A 17,545-nucleotide genomic window follows, 5' to 3' on the forward strand; every position below is an offset into this window, starting at 1 on the left:
TAGAGAGCGACCTTCCAGACATAAGTGGATTCAGACGTAGTCACAGCGTGTCTTAAATGTATCAACCGTGAAACGGAACAATGCAGCCGAGTGCATTTTAGAAACCACCCGCTCAGACGGATGCAGGTCGGTGACCTTTGTGACTCAACGACGTAAGACGTGATTTCAGTTTATCTATTCTTTTCAGTCCAAACGTATTTCTAAACGCAGAAATAATTGTATTGTGTGGTCAAAGTACTGCGTCGAAGTTTTGTTTGATCATTAACTCGTCTGATGCAGTATAAGAAAATATATTAATAAGAAATAGGACCGAGTGAATTGTAAACCAACCCGATTGACCACTGCTAACACACATGTGGTGAAGAGCGTCCTAAAACAGACAGTAGGGTTGTGTACTGTCCATTATTTTTAGGTAACAAGTCATTTTAGTGTATTTGCAATGGGAAAATTGCAGGATTTTGAAAATAAATGAACACAATATGGTTAACTGGTGATAGTTTGACTGGCTGGCCTTCAAAATAAGACGTGTCAATATAAATCATAACTCTTTTAAAATATATAATATAGGACACATTTTCCAATGACTAACACAAGGGATGGTTTTGGCAACATTCATATATGTATGAGTGAGGTTTTATTTTTCAGCATCGGTCATTGTTGGGGGAAAAAAGCACCATACCGGTTCTCTGCGCCCTCAGAGAAACCGTTGTACATGTATAATTGCAAAAATGACTACTCAGTGACCCATGTTGCATCGCTGTATTCTCCCCGAATACCATGACATGCGAGTGCTAGCGAGGCCAGGTGACTTTCTTGCAGTATATCTACGTATTGCATACTCAACTGAATGTGTCTGATTTTGAAAAGAAATGTCCACAGTCAAAAGACAGAGTATGCAGGTCCAATGTGCCTTCAGACTTACCACGTGCCCGTTTGGAATTCAATGTTTTGTTGTCCCAGTTTCCTCAGTGAGTGGCGGCTCACTTCACACTTAGTCTCTGAGTGCCCCCTTGTGGTCAAACAAGTGCACGTCTTCTCCTTCTTCTACAGTGTGTAAAACTTCCAACCTGTATGTTATTGTGAATGCGGCTGATCACATATGTTTACCAAACTTCTTTTCAGAAACAAATTCTGCAAGTTAGCTTATTTCCTCAGAGCCTCGAGACCCCCGCCGGTGGGGTGATGATCGGGTGAAAAGTGGCCGGCCTCTCTCGTCAATCAGGAATCAGGGGGGCCACCTCACTGCCTCTTGCTGTCCAGGACGGCCCTCCAGTCGTCGGCCCATGACAGGAGCCGCCTCTGGGAGGGGCTGACGCCGAGGTGCCTGTTGTGGCAGGCGGTGAACAGGATGTGCTCCCACGACGGTTCCGGCTCCACGCCTGATCGGGGGCACACGTGAAGCACAAACAATCACATCCCTAGCAAACCGCGCGTGCTCCTGTGCGTGAGGCGTCCACACGCCACCGCTTTAGACGGCCGCGGCAGATCCTGACTAACGGCGCTGCGGCAGCTGTCTTCGAAAGGTGTGAAAGAGGCACCGAAGAAGACGCATGAAAAAAATAACAACACCCACGTGACACTACGGGGACGGGGTGATGCAAGCCGCGCGCATTCGGGTTTCTTCTCCTTCTTTCTTTCTTTATTCCTTTTTAAATGTTCGACACAGTTTCATACTTTAAATCTGCTGTTGTTGCAGATTGTCTTTCTGTATGTACATACATGTACAATATATACACTGAAATGATTGTACAGCTGGCCTTGGGACCAGGTTTCTACCAGGGCTCTGAAGGGGAGCTCAAAGCGAGAGTCCGATTCCTCAGAGCGGACGGACTTGACGGTAAAAGCGTCACAATTGGAGGACATTAGTCCCACGCAAAAGACATGTGTAACCAAGCGGGGCCTACGTACCATAGTACGTACGTACTGTAGGGCCGAAGCTTAGCAAATGTTCAGCTATTGAAATGGGAGTTGCATTGTCGTCACTACCATCTGGGGTAATATAATTGTTACACAGAATTCGTATGTATGTTCATTTGGATCGTGTTGGAGTTTTTCGGGTTGTGACGGGCCGAACACAAACAGTCCTCACCTAAAATGTCAGGCTTGTCGTCTATGAGGAGGTCTCCGGTGATCACCGTCTTGTCTCTGGTCAGGATGACCTGCTCCAGAAAGTCATGACCCAAATGCTTCTCCACCCATGCATACTGCAAACACGCACGCACACACACACACACACACACACACAACAAATGAGATCTAATTGGAAAAAGGACACAGCTGTAATTTCCAAAGGGAGCAGAATCCATGTGGATTGGCAGAGGGCCTACCTTCTCATATGGGCAGTGTTCGTAATGTTTTATTGGGCTGGTGCAAAGAAAGACATCTGTCCTGCAGAGAGAAAGGGACAACATAGGTACATTTTTCCGATAATTATATCATCTAAATGATGACAGATGGAGGCAATAGCTAGTTTGGAGACAGTCGGTGGGACACCTCGCTGGAAGGAAAACAAGAGGGGTGAAGAACAAGAGATCAGATTTCACTGATAAGAAAACGCACTCACTCAGACACGGGCGGTAAAACAGAGCCATTCATTTCCACCAGGGGAGGAAATGTAAACACACAGTTTCATAACTATGAGGGCTAATTTGGGAGGTTCTTCCATTGTGTTGAGTGCTTCTGAGAATGCTACGCGGAGTTTCCCCCCACGCCGACTCAAGTGAATCCAAGAAGTCGTGGGTCAAGATGAAAAGGAGACAATGTTTGTCCAAATCAGAGATGAGGTTCAAGTGGCACCGCAATATGGTCGACTGCGAATGTTAAATGCCAGGAGGTGAAATACTCTAATGAAGAGTCTCATATTTGTTCCAAAGTCAAGATCGTAAAGCCGTGTTTCTTACTCACTAGTTTCTCTGCAATTATTTATTACCTTGTTAAAACTCCGTACGTATTCAAATCCAGAGCTGTTCCCAGATTGCTATTCTCCTGTTTTCCTCCCCTCAAACTGCTTGTGAATTTATGCAGTTTAAGGCACAAACTCCTCACGTCGATCGCCCCCCCACCGTGAGCTCGCACACGTGAGTCATTGCCATCGTCGAGTTGCTGAGACAACAACGTTGCACGTTACCGTTACGTCAAGCAGCCACCAGACCTGTGGCCACGTCACGTGAGGGAACGTGCATCTCCACAACCTACTCGTCCATCTTGGCCATCTCCTTGAGCGCCTCCACCCCTCCTGGCAGCGGCTCCAGCTCTATGAAGAAGTCCTTGGACTGCCAGATGCTGATGGCCTTCTCCTGGAGTAACAGAAGAAGAAAAGCAGTGTGTAGCTTATTGATGAGGTGTATGCATGTATGACACCGCAGTAACTGGGAAAGACATTTGTGTGGCATTTCTTCGCGTGTGTTCGAGTTCAACACGGACCTTGTACGCAGACCACGGTTTACGATGACACTGCTATTTTATCTGAAGGATATGTCACCAGTCAGAAATACGTCCCCTCAGATATTGACTAAAATTCATGAACTATATACAAAAGTGGTTGGAATACACTGTGCAGGTGCACTGAATTGGTGCATATGTTGGTTATCAATATCAACCTTCAACTGCAACCTCAACAGAGTGAGAGCCGCTGTCAATCATTCACAGTGTGTACATGTCGTTTATTAATTAACTAACTATCTGACAGGGAACCCTGGGGAGCCAGCCGGGGGGGGGGGGGGGGGGGGGTCTGGCCCACATGTGGGGGACCCATTATCCATAAGAGCACAATATGAGACACGCGTACAACACGTCACTTACACACAGGTCGCTCCTCAGCTGGCCGTACTGCGTGGACACCCAGAACCCTCTCCTGTCCTCCAGGGGGATGTGGGGGTCGTCCGGGTACCGGGCCCGGTACTTCTTCAAGAACCCCCCCTCGAAGTCCGCCAGCACCCCGTCCATGTCCACCAGAACCCGCAGTCTCTTACCCGAGCGAGAGGAGGAAGAGGAGGACGACGACGACATGTTTACGCAAATCCTCTTAAAAGGATCACGAGTTTTCCCTCTTCCGAGCAGGCGTGAAGCGGCGAACAGGGAAATCATGGCCGCCTCTCGAGTGAGCGGTCGCCGCTGTCCTCGCCGCTAAGCCCTCTCCCAACGACGATAAACGCGGTGGCCAGAGTCCGCATGGGAAAGCTCGGAAGCTGTCCGAATACCGCGGCGGGTGTTTTTTCACACACTTTGCATTCGCCGTGTGTGGTTATTTGCGTCGTTTCGGGAAATGTTTCGCTAACTTGTCGGCTTAACTTTATTCATTCAGTCAGCCGTTGATGCTAACAGCCGCTAGCTAGCGTTAGCCGCACAGCAGCAGACAGTCAGCGGTGACGTGCCTTTGGACAGTGTAATGTGAGCTGTTTTGTCAGTGTGTATTTACTGCCCGGGCGAAATCAACACCGCGCTCAATCCCACCACGGCCCCGGTGGCGCCCGGCTGCTGGAGCTACCTGAGCGAAACACGGGAAACGTTAGTACACGATTAGTACTGCGCCACCGAGAGAGGCCGAGCGGCGAGGACGAACTGTACTACCAGCAAAGATCTTTGTAAGAGATGGATGGCTCACTCCGTTATTTTGTATGAAAACCACTTTTGGCACAATTTGCAGTGCAGATTGCTAATTTAGAATTAATAAAGAAAGAAAACGTCCTCCCAAAACCGTTATTGTTATTATTATAGTTGTAGGATATTTATGCCTGTATGTGACCAAAAAGAAAGCTGTCCACGATATGTACAATTGTATACATTTGAGCTGTTTTTTCTTTCTTTTGTTTGCTCACCATCAGAGAGATGTTCCAGACATTTCATTTGCCACAGAATCACACTTGGTGTGATTTTTTTTAATGGAAGATTTGCTAATGGTAGATATAGTGGTACAGCAAAACCAACAATACCATATCTACTAAGCCTGCAACAAGTATCTTCAAAAATAATCAAATTCATATTAGGTTTATAAAAGGTGATGAACCTAATACGCAGCCATATTGAAAGGCTTAATAAATAGTTAAGGCGTGAGGGCCACCAATGAATAAGGGTGCTGGTATTATCTACTACATTTACATTACCTGTCAGAACATCTCTTCTGAATTGTAACGACAGTCAGATAATAATTAAGAACTTTTAAAATTGTTATTCTCTATTGTGTCTTAATGCTCTAAACAAGCTCTTGGGTATGAGCACGGAACAATATCAACAATTTGGAGACGGATGCGTGGATGAATACTCAAACTGAAATTTAGACAATCACAAAATTACTTGCAATAGTTGTATTTTTCAAGTACACGAAGCTTGGATATCCAGTTCTATTAGATGATGCTTAAAAGTCTGTTAGGCAGGAGCTCTTACAGCTTATAACATCTTTGCTAAAACACGGTAAATTATACGTCAGTTCCTGTATTTTCCTTTTCCTTCAAGGAGGAACTGTATTCAGAACTAGACAACTGCAGCACGTTGAAGTCTACCTGTGACAAGAACTATGGGTTAAAAAGTCCTTAAAATAAAACTAGAAAAGGCATTTCCTGCTGAAAATGCGTTGGAATGCAAAAAGCTGAAAGCTGCACTGAATATTTGAAAATAGCTGAAAATACAGAAAGTTGAAGGGAATTTGAATACATCTGAAATTACAGATATTAGAAAAGCTGAAATCAATTTGAAATTGCTGAAAATACAGAAATGGGAGAAGCTGAAAGGAATTTCAATAGATTTGCTGAAAAAGCAGAAATGAAAACAGCTGAAATAAATGTGAAATCTTGCAAAAAATAGCTAAAATGAATTTCAAAAACGGCTGAAAATACAGAAATCCGAAAATGTACCAACAAGCCGAAAAACTGAAATGAATTTAAAAAAAAATGCTCATGATATAAAAATGACAATTTACCAGCAAGCTCAAAGATGAAATTAAGTTCAATTTCTGAAAATATTGAAATTTCCAATGGCTTTGCTGAATAAGTGTTAATGCCAAAAAGTGAAGACCAGCACAGCAGGAAAACATAATATTTTAATTTCAAAATTGGCAGTGTGGAAGATGAAGTGCAGCATTTAACAAAGCTAAGAGTTGAAATACAACACAAAAGAAGATCCCGTCTTTACATTCTTTTTTGACTCATTATCTTCTATCGAAATATAAAGAAATACTAGAAAAGGCATTTCCTGCTGAAAATGCGTTGGAATGCAAAAAGCTGAAAGCTGCACTGAATATTTGAAAATAGCTGAAAATACAGAAAGTTGAAGGGAATTTGAATACATTTGCTGAAATGACAGATATTTGAAAAGCTGAAATGAATTTGAAATTGCTGAAAATACAGAAATGGGAGAAGCTGAAAGGAATTTCAATAGATTTGCTGAAAAAGCAGAAATGAAAACAGCTGAAATAAATTTGAAATATTGCAAAAAAATACAGAAATGAATATTAAAAAATTGCTGTTGATAGAGGCATAAGAATAGCTGAAATTATTTTAAAGAACTGCTGAAAATACAGGAAGTGGGGAAGCTGAATTTCAATAGATTTTCTAAAAACAGAAGTTGCAGGAGCTTAAATTTGTTTAAAATTGTTTGTAGTAATATTAGTAGTAGTATTAGTTATAATTGTGGTATTAGTAGTACTAGCAGTAATAGTAGGTTTAGTATCAATAGCAGTAGAAACAGCTGTAATACTATTAGCCATAGTCGTATTTGTAATAACATTAGTAGTAGTTGTAGTATTAATAGCAGTAGAAATACTAGTAGTATGGTAGTAGAAGTATCAGTTGTAGTACTAGAAGTACGAGTAATATTCGTAGTGGGAGACAGAATGTTTGTTATTCAAACTAAGAAGTTTTTAATTAATAGGCCTCATCACAAACATTACAGTAAAAATTCCCTCCATGTGGCTTTTATTTTGAAATTATTGGATTGGGTGGGTTGGGGGGGTGTAGATAGAGGGAGGGAGGGTGAGAGGGTGAGGAAGGGAGGGGTGGTGAGGAAGAGATAGAGGGAGAGGAGGAGAAATAGACATACTGACTGACTGAGTGATTAACAGTGAGAAGAGGTCAGGGTGGAGGGGGGAGGGGGGAGGGGGGGCGAGTGTCTTTATCATATTGGTCTGTTGACAGAAAGCATAGCTGCGTCATGTGACTCCACTAATCACGTCATAGAAGCAGCTGTGAGTCACACACAGAGATACTGCAGCGTGTTTACGAGTAACCACGGCAACGGCGCACCTATTGCATTGGGTGGGGTGGGGGGGTGTAGATAGAGGGAGGGAGGGTGAGAGGGTGAGGAAGGGAATGGTGGTGAGGAAGAGAGGGAGAGGGGAGGAGAATTAGACTGACTGACTGACTGAGAGTGATTAACAGTAAGTAGAGGTCAGGGTGGAGGGGGGAGGGGGGCTAGTGTCTTTATCATATTGGTCTGTTGACAGAAAGCATAGCTGCGTCATGTGACTCCACTAATCAGGTCACAAGGAGCAGCTGTGAGCCACAGACAGATCCTGCAGCATGTGAGTGCTCGTAACCACGACAACGCCGCACCTGTGCGGCTGCAAAGGGGCAGACACAGGACAGCGAGTTACACAGAATCCACACCTCAAACAAATGAGAACCAGCGCAAAACTATAACAGCTATCTAAAAAATACGGCGTTTGTATGAGACCCAAGACTCTACCGAACGCGTGGATGTGCGTTTTATGTCTGTCCGGTAATAAATACGGCTCCTATGGCCGTTGACAGAACGTGTACCTTGTGGATTTTTGTGAGAAATATGTCGGCAGATTTGTATTGGAGCCTATGGGGCTTTTGGCAGAGGTTGTGTCACTCAAACACACCTTGCGCCAAAACTAAAGAACTCTGGGATTCCATGAACACATTAATCCAATCAGCACAACCATACCCTCATTAATCTGAAGAAATGAAGCCTCTAGAGTGTATACTTTGGCTGCAAGGACAGAAGTTCCATACTTTTTAAACCAGATTTCTGCGATGCCCCACACTCTAGCCTGCGAGGCCCCGCCTCTAGCAGACGCAATACACACTCATGTAAAAGTCAGAAACGGAGCGAAAAACTAGTGAAACTTAATCAGTGATTATGAAAAAAGTACAATAGATATCAAGAAGCAGTTTTTTCATAAAATAGTTGAGACTTGTGTGAACATTTGAGAGTTGAAATGGTGTCTGTAGCTGAAAGATTTGCAAAGCTGAAAAATCTGAAAGTTGAAGAAGTTTAGGAGGATTTGAAAGCAAACTCCATTTGAAAACCATGTTAAAATATTAATGATTATTGATTTATATAAATTCAAGCATAAGAGGTAGAAAGCTGAAAAGTCATAGCCCTCAAGCCAGAAAGGAGCTGAACATTTTAATATTTGAAGGATTTTAATAGCTGAAAATGTGAAGGAGTTGAAAGGGGGCGCGGAAGAAATAGAAGAAGTTGAAGAAATAAAGATTCGAAGAACAATACTTGGAATGCATCTAATGCATTCCAACAATTATATTAATATAGAACATGGTATTCAACACCAATATTTTGCTCCAATCGTGTGTCTGTCCCTTTAAGAATCCAATGGTCGGTCCGTAAATCTCGTTGCAGTCTGTTCAGTTATTATGATCTCGCGATAGCTTTACTTCAGTGGCGGCTGTGTGGCCCCCTGTCTCAGTCCGGACGGGGTTGTTTCTGACGTTTGAATGAAAAACAGTGCATATTACCTCCACTTTGGACCCAAGAAATAATGGCTTCAGCCTTGGAGCAGTTTGTGAACAATGTGCGGCAGCTCTCCGCTCAAGGTAGGGTTGCTAAACTCATTCATGTAGGAAGTGTTAGCTAGTTAGCCAGCATATGCTATCCAATGCCTTGCCGATAGCTAGGCTGCAAACTGGTCAGAGCCCTTTTTTTGCTTTATCATGTAAACACGCCGCAAAAATGACTTTCTCTGGCAGCGAGAGTTCTGTAAAGTACCACAAAAAGATGCGTTATTACACAGGGATCTCTACGATAACCGCGAACCTGGCGGTTAATCCAACAAAATGTAGAAATCATACTTTTTGTTTTTGATCTAGAAAATAATTTACCAGGACTGCCTGCCGGTAGTCCCGCCCTAGCCCAACATGATTGGCTGGTTAACGGATTTGGCGAAAATCATTGGTTTATACATCAGTCAATCTCACTTAAATTACTTCTTGCGAGGCCTTGACAGGACACTTGACCGGCCTATTTATATTGAAATACTACGCCACGGAATGATGATTGTAGCTTATATCATGTCAATTAGGTTTTTACGTTTCTGAGGAATAGCCCCTTGATATTTGTACACTAGAAATGTGCCGTTTTATCATTCATTCGCCAACTAAAACAATGTCGAAAATGCCGTAGCATACCTGCGAGATGTATTGCTGTCTTCTCCTCTGCGGATTTTAAGTTAACTTCGTCATTTACAAGGGGCAATAATAACAATAATTCTCAGTACAGTTACATCTTTTTTAATAGATTGCTCTTTTGTTCCGCTACATGTGATAGAACATTTGACCTTTCAAGTTAATGACATTCATTTGCTGTATAACAACCTAATTACAGACACAGCAGGCCTGCCTAAAAATAATCATATTTAAAATTGGATCTGCATCTGGCATGGCAAAGTACACCGTTGTAGATATGAGATATGCGTCCTTCTAAAGATCACAAGGGCATGGAAGAGCGTCAAAAGTGATTTCTAATTCCTTTCTATTCTCCCGACCCTTCACCCGCAGGCCAGATGACTCAGCTGTGCGAGTTGATCAACAAGAGTGGGGAGCTGCTGGCCAAAAACCTGTCCCACCTGGACACAGTGCTGGGGGCCCTGGACATCCAGGAGCACTCCCTCGGCGTGCTGGCTGTGCTGTAAGTAGCCTGCTGCGTCCTCCCTCGTTCCAGGAGTACTGCTTCTATCACCATTCAAGAACTCTCCCTTAGCGTCTAGTGAAGTTCTGTTTTTTTGTCCTTGTTTGACCTTTGAGGTCAGTACTGTCCAATCACGGATTTCTCTACTGTCCCGCCTTCAAGACGCTGCTCGTTTCTGATCAATATATTGCTGATTTTGGACAAGGGATTCTGTCAATATGATATTTTATTTTTGTGAGGATAGAGGAGGTTAAGCCTCAGAGAAAGATAATTACCGAGGAGATAGTGGTGCCTGTGTTTAGGTCAAAAACGTAATTGACAAGTTGGTTAAAATTACATGAAGTGTTTGTATCTCAAATGAAGGCTGTAATTTTTTTTCTTATTAGATTACACAAACATTCACAAACATCAAACCTGGATCAAGGTATCCATGGTTCTCTGAAAGGTTTTTGCTCACCTCCTTCTCTGTCCTTACAGATTTGTGAAGTTCTCCATGCCAAACATCCCTGACTTTGAGACGCTCTTCTCCCAAGTCCAGCTCTTCATCAGTACTTGCAATGGGGAGCACATTAGATATGCAACAGACACTTGTAAGTCCAGGCTCACCAAACCTCTCACCGCTAGACGTTTAGGAGGCATGTTTTGTATCGGTACCGGTGATTGTTGTTATTCTGCAAACGTGCTCGGTTACGCCTACTCATACACATACTTTACTCAGTTGGTAATCAGATATGGGCTTCGTCAAGATTTTTAGTAGATGAAGGACATGATGTGATCTGGACTGTAGATTGTAATGGTCAGGTGTATTTGTGTCTTCCTATCAGATGCAGTGCTATAAAAAAGCTACGGCACACTTTTTATTTTTTTTTATTTGAGAAAAATGTGTGAATGAATGTTTTTTTTTTTTTCCAGGATCATGTTTGTGATGCATATATTGTAATGGGGTGTAGATGCATCTTGGACACATCTGGGCGAGCGGTGCTTTAGCCTTAACTAACCACCTAAAGAAGGAATCAATAACTAGAGGCCTTCCCTCCCGTCTGTTTCCCCTCACAGTTGCTGGTCTCTGCCACCAGCTGACAAACGCCCTTGTGGAGCGGAAACAGGTAAGACTGTTGATTCTGACTTTGGGGGGTACCCAAATAGTGTTCTTGAGTCTTAACTCAAGACTGTCTCCACCAAAAATGAATCAGTGCTCACTGTTGTTGTTTTGATTGTTGACGAGCTGCAGTGCTGCGGTTGCTAATGAACTCTGAGTATTTTAGATATCATCGGAGAATACCAAAAACAAATGCAGTGCATATGTTTAGTAGCTCTGTCTATTTGTTCTATCAAAGAAAATGTGCATCGTTGAACACAGTGTGTATGACAAAGTGCTGTTTTCATGTCGTAGACACACTACCAGCTCCAAAAGGAAAAGGATGACTGTCTCTTTAATAGTTGATCTTTCTCTTTAATGTTCGCACTTAAGCCCTACTTCCCTTACAGAATGTACTGTGTGCTGACGTGACTTAAAGGACTTCCTCAACAATGGTTGCACATCTTCAGACACTCCCAATGCTGCCTCAGCCCCACTGCACTTCAGCAGTAGAATCATGTCACCCTTGTCTTGGTTGTCTAATCGCGACGACAGGAATACACATCTACCTCCCCCCCCTCCACCTGAATCTGTGTTCGTGGTGGTCCCTGGTGTGTTTAGTAATGTTTCAGACTCAGCCACCAAGAGTTCCAAATGTCGCTTGCACGCCTGCTGAGTCTCCGCATGTAGGATGCAGAATGTTTTCATCTCTTCTGCCTTGATCTAAATATTTCAGTGTACTTTAAAGTGCGTTCACAGTCCCAAACCGCCTCAGGAAGTACCCATGAAAAAGTAACAAAGCTTATTTTCTTCCTTCTCTGACAGCCATTGAGGGGCGTTGTCGTCCTAAAACAGGCAATAGACAAAATGCAGATGAACACAAACCAACTTACCTCAGTTCATGCAGACCTGTGTCAGGTGAGTTCCCACAGCATCAACCACCTGAACATGCACCCCGACACTAGCTACTCCGCTTGATGCATCTATTTCAGGTGGCGTCAAAGTCACGCCAGTCCTTTCCAATGGTTTTTATCTCGTACTTGCTTTAAAATGCCTTTTTAAAGGGTCCCATTACATAATGAATTGTAATAAAACAGCTTTAGTCGCAGCGCTGGTTCTTTCCAGTGTAACCCTCCATGTTGTCTTCACTATTGTCTTCCTGTCTCCTTGCAGCTGTGCTTGTTAGCAAAGTGCTTCAAACCCGCCCTGCCCTTCTTGGAACTGGACATGATGGACATCTGCAAGGAGAACGGGGCTTACGACGCAAAGCACTTTTTATGTTACTACTACTATGGTGGCATGATCTACACGGGCCTGAAAAACTTTGAAAGAGCACTGTATTTTTATGAGCAGGTACTCTCGCACTTCTTAAATACGCACTTAACTTAATGTGCTGCCATTCGTTTTCAACATAGAACACTTCAAATGTGACCATGAGTTCTTCTTGTGCACCTGAATGCGCAATAGATTATCTTTTTCTGTGATAGATGTATACATATTTACATGATTGTGCGTCTCTCTTGTCAGGCAATAACCACTCCAGCCATGGCAGTGAGCCACATCATGTTGGAAGCCTATAAGAAATACATCCTGGTGTCACTCATTCTCCACGGCAAAGTGCAGCCACTGCCCAAATACACCTCACAAATAGTAGGGAGGTTCATCAAGGTAAGGACGAGTCGTACGCAAAGATATTTAAATCATTCCACATTCGTATCTGATGGACTGAAGCTCGTCTTAACTGTTATTAGAACAAAGAAGTTGCTCAAGAAGTGTAAACCTAGTTCAAATGAATGCAGTCTAATTCAGCAGTTGTGCAGTAAATCCTCACTTCGAGGAGTCTGTTTTAAAGATGTTGATAATTAACTGTGTAGTCATTGAGGACCATGTACTTCCTGGTGCCGTTGAATTGTATTGCATTATAAATAATACTACTCTCGACGATTTTGTCCACCCTATTAACATCAAATACGAGTAGGCACCTTATCACAATACGAAATTAAAATATTCCAAAGCAAATTGATCATGTCAATGTAGTTACTAGGCTGTGGAGGAAAAAGGGAGCGCTGGCCGTGTGAATTTCAAAATAAATGCGTATCCTAAAGACTAAAGACTGCATCAATATATTAGATTGGAACGGAAGCACCTGTACTTTGCTCAGTAAGATGCTATAGGGTTCAGCAGCTCTCAAAATGAGCTCATAAGTGAATCAACCATTGTTGATAACACAGTGTTTCAAATGACACATGCATGCCTTTCTGTTTTAGGTAATAGTAAAACCTATGCAATGCATGTGGCTTTGTAAGAAGGAAAAACCGACTGCATCACAAAAGGTTGTGCCATCATACGCAGCCTTGTGCTGGTTATCAAGGCTTCGTGTCTACAAGGCACCACTCACCGATTTCCATTATCAATGAACCTGTTCATTATGTTGTAATGATCACAGTCCAAAATGTTAACCAGCTGTGTGAACAATGTTCAGTGTTCAATTGTAATAAATAGCTGCAGAAGATTGACGAGCCGTTAAAAGCCCAACTAGGGGACTTCAGGGACTTACTCGTTGCAGTCCATCCCTTGTCTAAAGTCATTGGTTGTGTCTCTTCCGTCCCCCTCTTTTTGCCCTTTAGCCCCTGAGCAACGCGTACCACGAGATGGCTCAGATTTACACCACCAACAACCCGGCCGAGTTGCGCGGTGTGGTCAACAAACACGGCGAGACCTTCACGAGAGACAACAACACGGGCCTGGTCAAGCAATGCCTCTCGTCACTCTACAAGAAGAACATCCAGAGGCTAACGAAGGTGGGTGTATGCTTCTGTGCGTGTTTGAGCCAAATATTTACAGCAAAAGAATACGAGTGACGTCTCTCCTATACTCTATTTAATATGGCTTGAACTGTATGGTTGTCTAGGGTTAAGGATTCGATTTTAATTCAGTTTATCTGAGGAATATGGTGCATACAAGGACGGCCTCGGCAATGTTGAAAAAAGCAAAAGGATATCGCCATGTTAAGCTGTTTTACTCAAACTGTGAAGCGTCTAGCCGTTGAGTTCCCTCTATCTGGCCAGCTGAGAGCAACACCTTTTTAGTCTCTGATGTGAGACATGTTGAAACGTCCCAATCCTCCTCCGCTACGGCTCTGTAGCACGTCATCAGAAGTACGTGACAATAATCCAAATGGCAGGAAACGTTCCAAAAACGTGGGGAAGTGAAGGGAGACGGCAACACCTGATGGTCAGCTGTTGAGTCGCTTTTAGAAAGCCGAGCAGGTGTGAAGTGAGGGCTTGCTTTAAAGTTGCTTCAGCCGAACACCAATATCCACCAGACACTGTCCCAGGGGGAAAGGAAGTGTAGCTGAGACTATACACATAGTCACAAGTAAAGTGTCTCAGTTTTCTTAAAAGCATTTTGCAAACTTGCTAAGAAAGGTGCCATTAGAATGTGGTAGTGAAGAAGTTTTATTATTTTGTATTATTTTCCTCCTGCAGACCTTTCTGACACTGTCCTTGCAAGACATGGCGAGTCGAGTGCAGCTGTCAGGCCCGCTGGAAGCAGAGAAATACGTCTTACACATGGTGAGCCGGTCCAAATATGTCGTCTCCATCTCTGCACATTCAGCCAATACACAAAGATATATTAAACATGTATTTCTTTTTCACTAGATGTTGTACACAATGTTAGTTGTATTTCATCTACTTCATAGAATACATTTAATTGCACTAATTAATCTAATTGCCAGTAGATTTAAAGGTTTTGTATCCGACTTTCTACCAAACAGCAGTTTACCCTCGTTATTAATCCTGTTCTCAATTCTCTTATCACCCTCCTCCCGCGCTTCTGTGCAGATTGAAGATGGTGAGATCTACGCTAGCATTAACCAAAAGGACGGCATGGTCTGCTTCCACGATAACCCCGAAAAGTACAACAACCCAGCAATGCTCCACAAAATTGACCAAGAGGTGAGTCCGTCCCTCTCGGTTCACAGTGGTGTCCGTTACAATGATGTGTATGAAACTGGAAATATGTCTGCTACCTTTACAGCAAAGCCAATGTCTTCTTCTCTCCTTTCAGATGTTGAAATGTATAGAGCTGGATGAGAAACTAAAGTCTATGGATCAAGAAATCACAGTAAACCCACAATTTGTGCAGAAGGTGAGGCAATCAAATATACAGGGAATACCAGGAAAAGTAATGGAAATTAGTTATCTTAAATAAACCACATGAACATAACAAATATACGTTTGAAATAATTCATATTGTTTTATAGAGAGACACTCAAAATACAAGCAGGACGCTCTCGTACTCGCAGCGCAAATAATTCGCACCGTGGTTGTGTGAACGCACCTTAACTGAATAGTTCGGTGGCCATAAAGACCGTAGCTCAGGAATCCTCCACTGTGCCGGGAAGTGTAGATGTAACCGTGGTTGGCTACATATGGAAAAGTGCATGTCATGAGTTAGGACAAACAAAGACCCGGGACGAGCAGAATGTAAGCAATGTGGAGGCAGAACATTATTTCAAACATGGGAGAGCAGTATTAACGAGCCGCGCTAAAGGAAGTAGACGTCAGTGTGCCGCTGCTAGAGAAGTTACTACAGAAACCCCATCAGAGGGCGACTGCTACCGCCGGGCAGCACGTCTCTCTCTTCGGCTAGCGGCTCCGTACACAGCACCAACATTTTCTGAGGGGGGCATTCCTTTGGTGTTGTTGTCATTGAGCCGTACTGACACGTGACTTCATATTCTTGCACAAATGACAGGAGATCGTTTAATTATTTTTGTTTTGTATTTATTTTCCGCAGCAAAGCGTCAACTTAATATACAATTCATTAATTCTGCAGTAGATAAACGTTATGCTCTCGTGCCTCATGCAGTTCTGTGTTGCACCTGCTGCAATCATGACGTCAATACATCCAGACACACAAGGAGCGTCGATACAACATGAATGCTTTCAATATATGTCACAAATCTTTAGTTCCTGCACAATGTTTTAGCACTGGTATCAGGAAAAGCTCAAACGATGCTCATCCACAGTGGAACATTGTAAACAACAAAAACAGACTTTCTTGGGGCCTAATTGAATCGTAGGGGAAACACTGTGTATAGCTTGGAATTCTCATTGTTAGTTCACTTTTTCATGTATACACCAAGATTTCACGAAATCTTTGGTCATGGAAATTGAAATTGAATTGAAGTCATGGAATTCCATTGGTCAACATGTGTATGAACCCTGAATATATTATTATTATTTTTTTGTTACAAACATGTATTTTTGATGTTTTGTGGTATCTTGGCTGTCTCTCCAAGTACGTACCTTCAAGAGGCTTTTCATGTGGTTAAATTCAATCAATAAGACAATAATACAAACAAAGCGTTGTCACTTAATGTTGATGGTTAAAACTCCCTGGCTGTGTTAGTTAGAAAATATAGAACAGAATCAATTAAGGGTTTCCCAGTCAAATTAAACTGCTGAAAAAAAAGACAGAAGAGATTACAACTATTCAAGATTTTAACTGTCAGCTGTGGTTTTAGGACATATTCCTGGAGCCAATGCTCTGAGTTGTTTGTCCGGCCTGGCGTTCTAAATGTGTGACACTTTGTGTTTTTCAGAGTATGGGATCGCAGGAGGACGATGTCGGTAGCAAAACGTCAAGTTATTCCTGAGGGGCCTTGGACAGGGAGAGAACGCTGCAGCCACCCAACACGTTCTTCCCAGGATGAGTTGGATTTTTTTTTAAACAGGAAAAACAAACAAACATTCTATTGCATAAGGACTTTGGTCAAGGAAAATCTAATTGTGTTGAATGATGATAAATTTGGTTCTTCTTTCTACACAGTGTCTTGAGGATAACAAAAGGTCCTTACAGAAAAGTAAAAAAAAAAAATACAATTTTGACAGTGTTTTATTTATCAATGTTCAGGTTGGAGCGCCACTGCTGCATTAACAGAAACCACACAAATAAAAACTGGACTCCTTTGTTCCAAACATGTGTGTGAATATTCACACTGTTTGATTTGGTTCTGCTGCATGATGGCTGTAACAAGACGGAATTACATCTATGGCTGGAGAAGAATAAATCTGACATATTTTCCAATTGTAAAGATGGATTTTATCGTGTCCCCTCTCACACCTTTTGGTTAGAATGTTGATATCATCAACAGCAACTCTCTACACATGGACACGCCCTTGACCAAACTTGGCACAGTGGAGGAGTGGTTTACAATCTGGTGCACTGTTTTTTTGTTTTTTGTTTTTCTTCTTTTTTTTTTAGGTTGGATCCACTAGAGGTCGCTAACGCACTGTATAGAAAACCGTTTTGACAGCTTGTTATTACAAGAGGTGAAGTCAACAGATGAAACCAAACTGTCATGTAATTTGGGAGCCTGAGCTTTGCGATTGTGGATCTGTTAATAATAAATTGTTTAAGAATATAGCTCTGTGTTTCATGCCTTTTGTGAAAATATCCTCATTCCTTTGGTTCGACGGACAAGGTGAATTGGAATTTCCTACTAGTCTTATTTTCTCATCACAACCCTTTAACGTATCTGACTGATGCCATGAAGCTGGTTTTACGTTTCAGCCA

At 42.6% G+C, this 17,545-nt stretch overlaps 2 protein-coding genes across 3 annotated transcripts; one reads left to right on the forward strand and one right to left on the reverse strand.

Moving 5' to 3' along the window:
* Positions 1 to 597: 597 nt before the first annotated feature.
* nt5m (5',3'-nucleotidase, mitochondrial) lies at positions 598 to 4,809 on the reverse strand. 2 transcript variants are annotated; one of them, XM_040176332.2, is made up of 5 exons: positions 3,802 to 4,809; positions 3,196 to 3,296; positions 2,328 to 2,388; positions 2,090 to 2,204; positions 598 to 1,379 (listed from the first exon to the last, which is right to left on the reverse strand). In XM_040176332.2, exons 1-5 carry the CDS (start codon positions 4,084 to 4,086, stop codon positions 1,240 to 1,242), a joined length of 702 nt encoding a protein of 233 aa, XP_040032266.2. In that variant the 5' UTR covers positions 4,087 to 4,809; the 3' UTR covers positions 598 to 1,239. The 2 variants fall into 2 exon arrangements, with proteins under 2 accessions (XP_040032266.2, XP_077958873.1); XM_078102747.1 differs by having other exon boundaries at positions 2,090 to 2,388; positions 3,802 to 4,709.
* Positions 4,810 to 8,538: 3,729 nt separating this feature from the next.
* cops3 (COP9 signalosome subunit 3) lies at positions 8,539 to 17,395 on the forward strand. Its single transcript, XM_040176330.2, has 12 exons — positions 8,539 to 8,792; positions 9,753 to 9,882; positions 10,360 to 10,472; positions 10,939 to 10,988; positions 11,786 to 11,878; positions 12,134 to 12,313; positions 12,488 to 12,628; positions 13,588 to 13,761; positions 14,449 to 14,535; positions 14,806 to 14,919; positions 15,032 to 15,112; positions 16,572 to 17,395. Exons 1-12 carry the CDS (start codon positions 8,738 to 8,740, stop codon positions 16,623 to 16,625), a joined length of 1,272 nt encoding a protein of 423 aa, XP_040032264.1. The 5' UTR covers positions 8,539 to 8,737; the 3' UTR covers positions 16,626 to 17,395.
* Positions 17,396 to 17,545: the final 150 nt, after the last annotated feature.

The sequence above is a fragment of the Gasterosteus aculeatus genome, chromosome 5 (assembly GCF_964276395.1).
Source record: "Gasterosteus aculeatus chromosome 5, fGasAcu3.hap1.1, whole genome shotgun sequence".
Lineage (NCBI taxonomy): Eukaryota > Metazoa > Chordata > Actinopteri > Perciformes > Gasterosteidae > Gasterosteus > Gasterosteus aculeatus.

What these genes read in the sequence shown, in the direction of transcription:
- cops3 (XM_040176330.2), top strand. Translation starts at nt 8,738, where the DNA reads ATGGCTTCAGCCTTGGAGCAGTTTGTGAACAATGTGCGGCAGCTCTCC. An exon ending in GCGGCAGCTCTCCGCTCAAG is followed by an intron (nt 8,793 to 9,752) that starts GTAGGGTTGCTA and finishes CTTCACCCGCAG; the next exon opens with GCCAGATGACTCAGCTGTGC. An exon ending in CTCGGCGTGCTGGCTGTGCT is followed by an intron (nt 9,883 to 10,359) that starts GTAAGTAGCCTG and finishes CTGTCCTTACAG; the next exon opens with ATTTGTGAAGTTCTCCATGC.
- nt5m (XM_078102747.1), bottom strand. Translation starts at nt 4,086, where the DNA reads ATGATTTCCCTGTTCGCCGCTTCACGCCTGCTCGGAAGAGGGAAAACT. An exon ending in GAGATGGCCAAGATGGACGA is followed by an intron (nt 2,389 to 3,195) that starts GTAGGTTGTGGA and finishes TTCTCTCTGCAG; the next exon opens with GACAGATGTCTTTCTTTGCA. An exon ending in CGACAAGCCTGACATTTTAG is followed by an intron (nt 1,380 to 2,089) that starts GTGAGGACTGTT and finishes GCCCCCGATCAG; the next exon opens with GCGTGGAGCCGGAACCGTCG.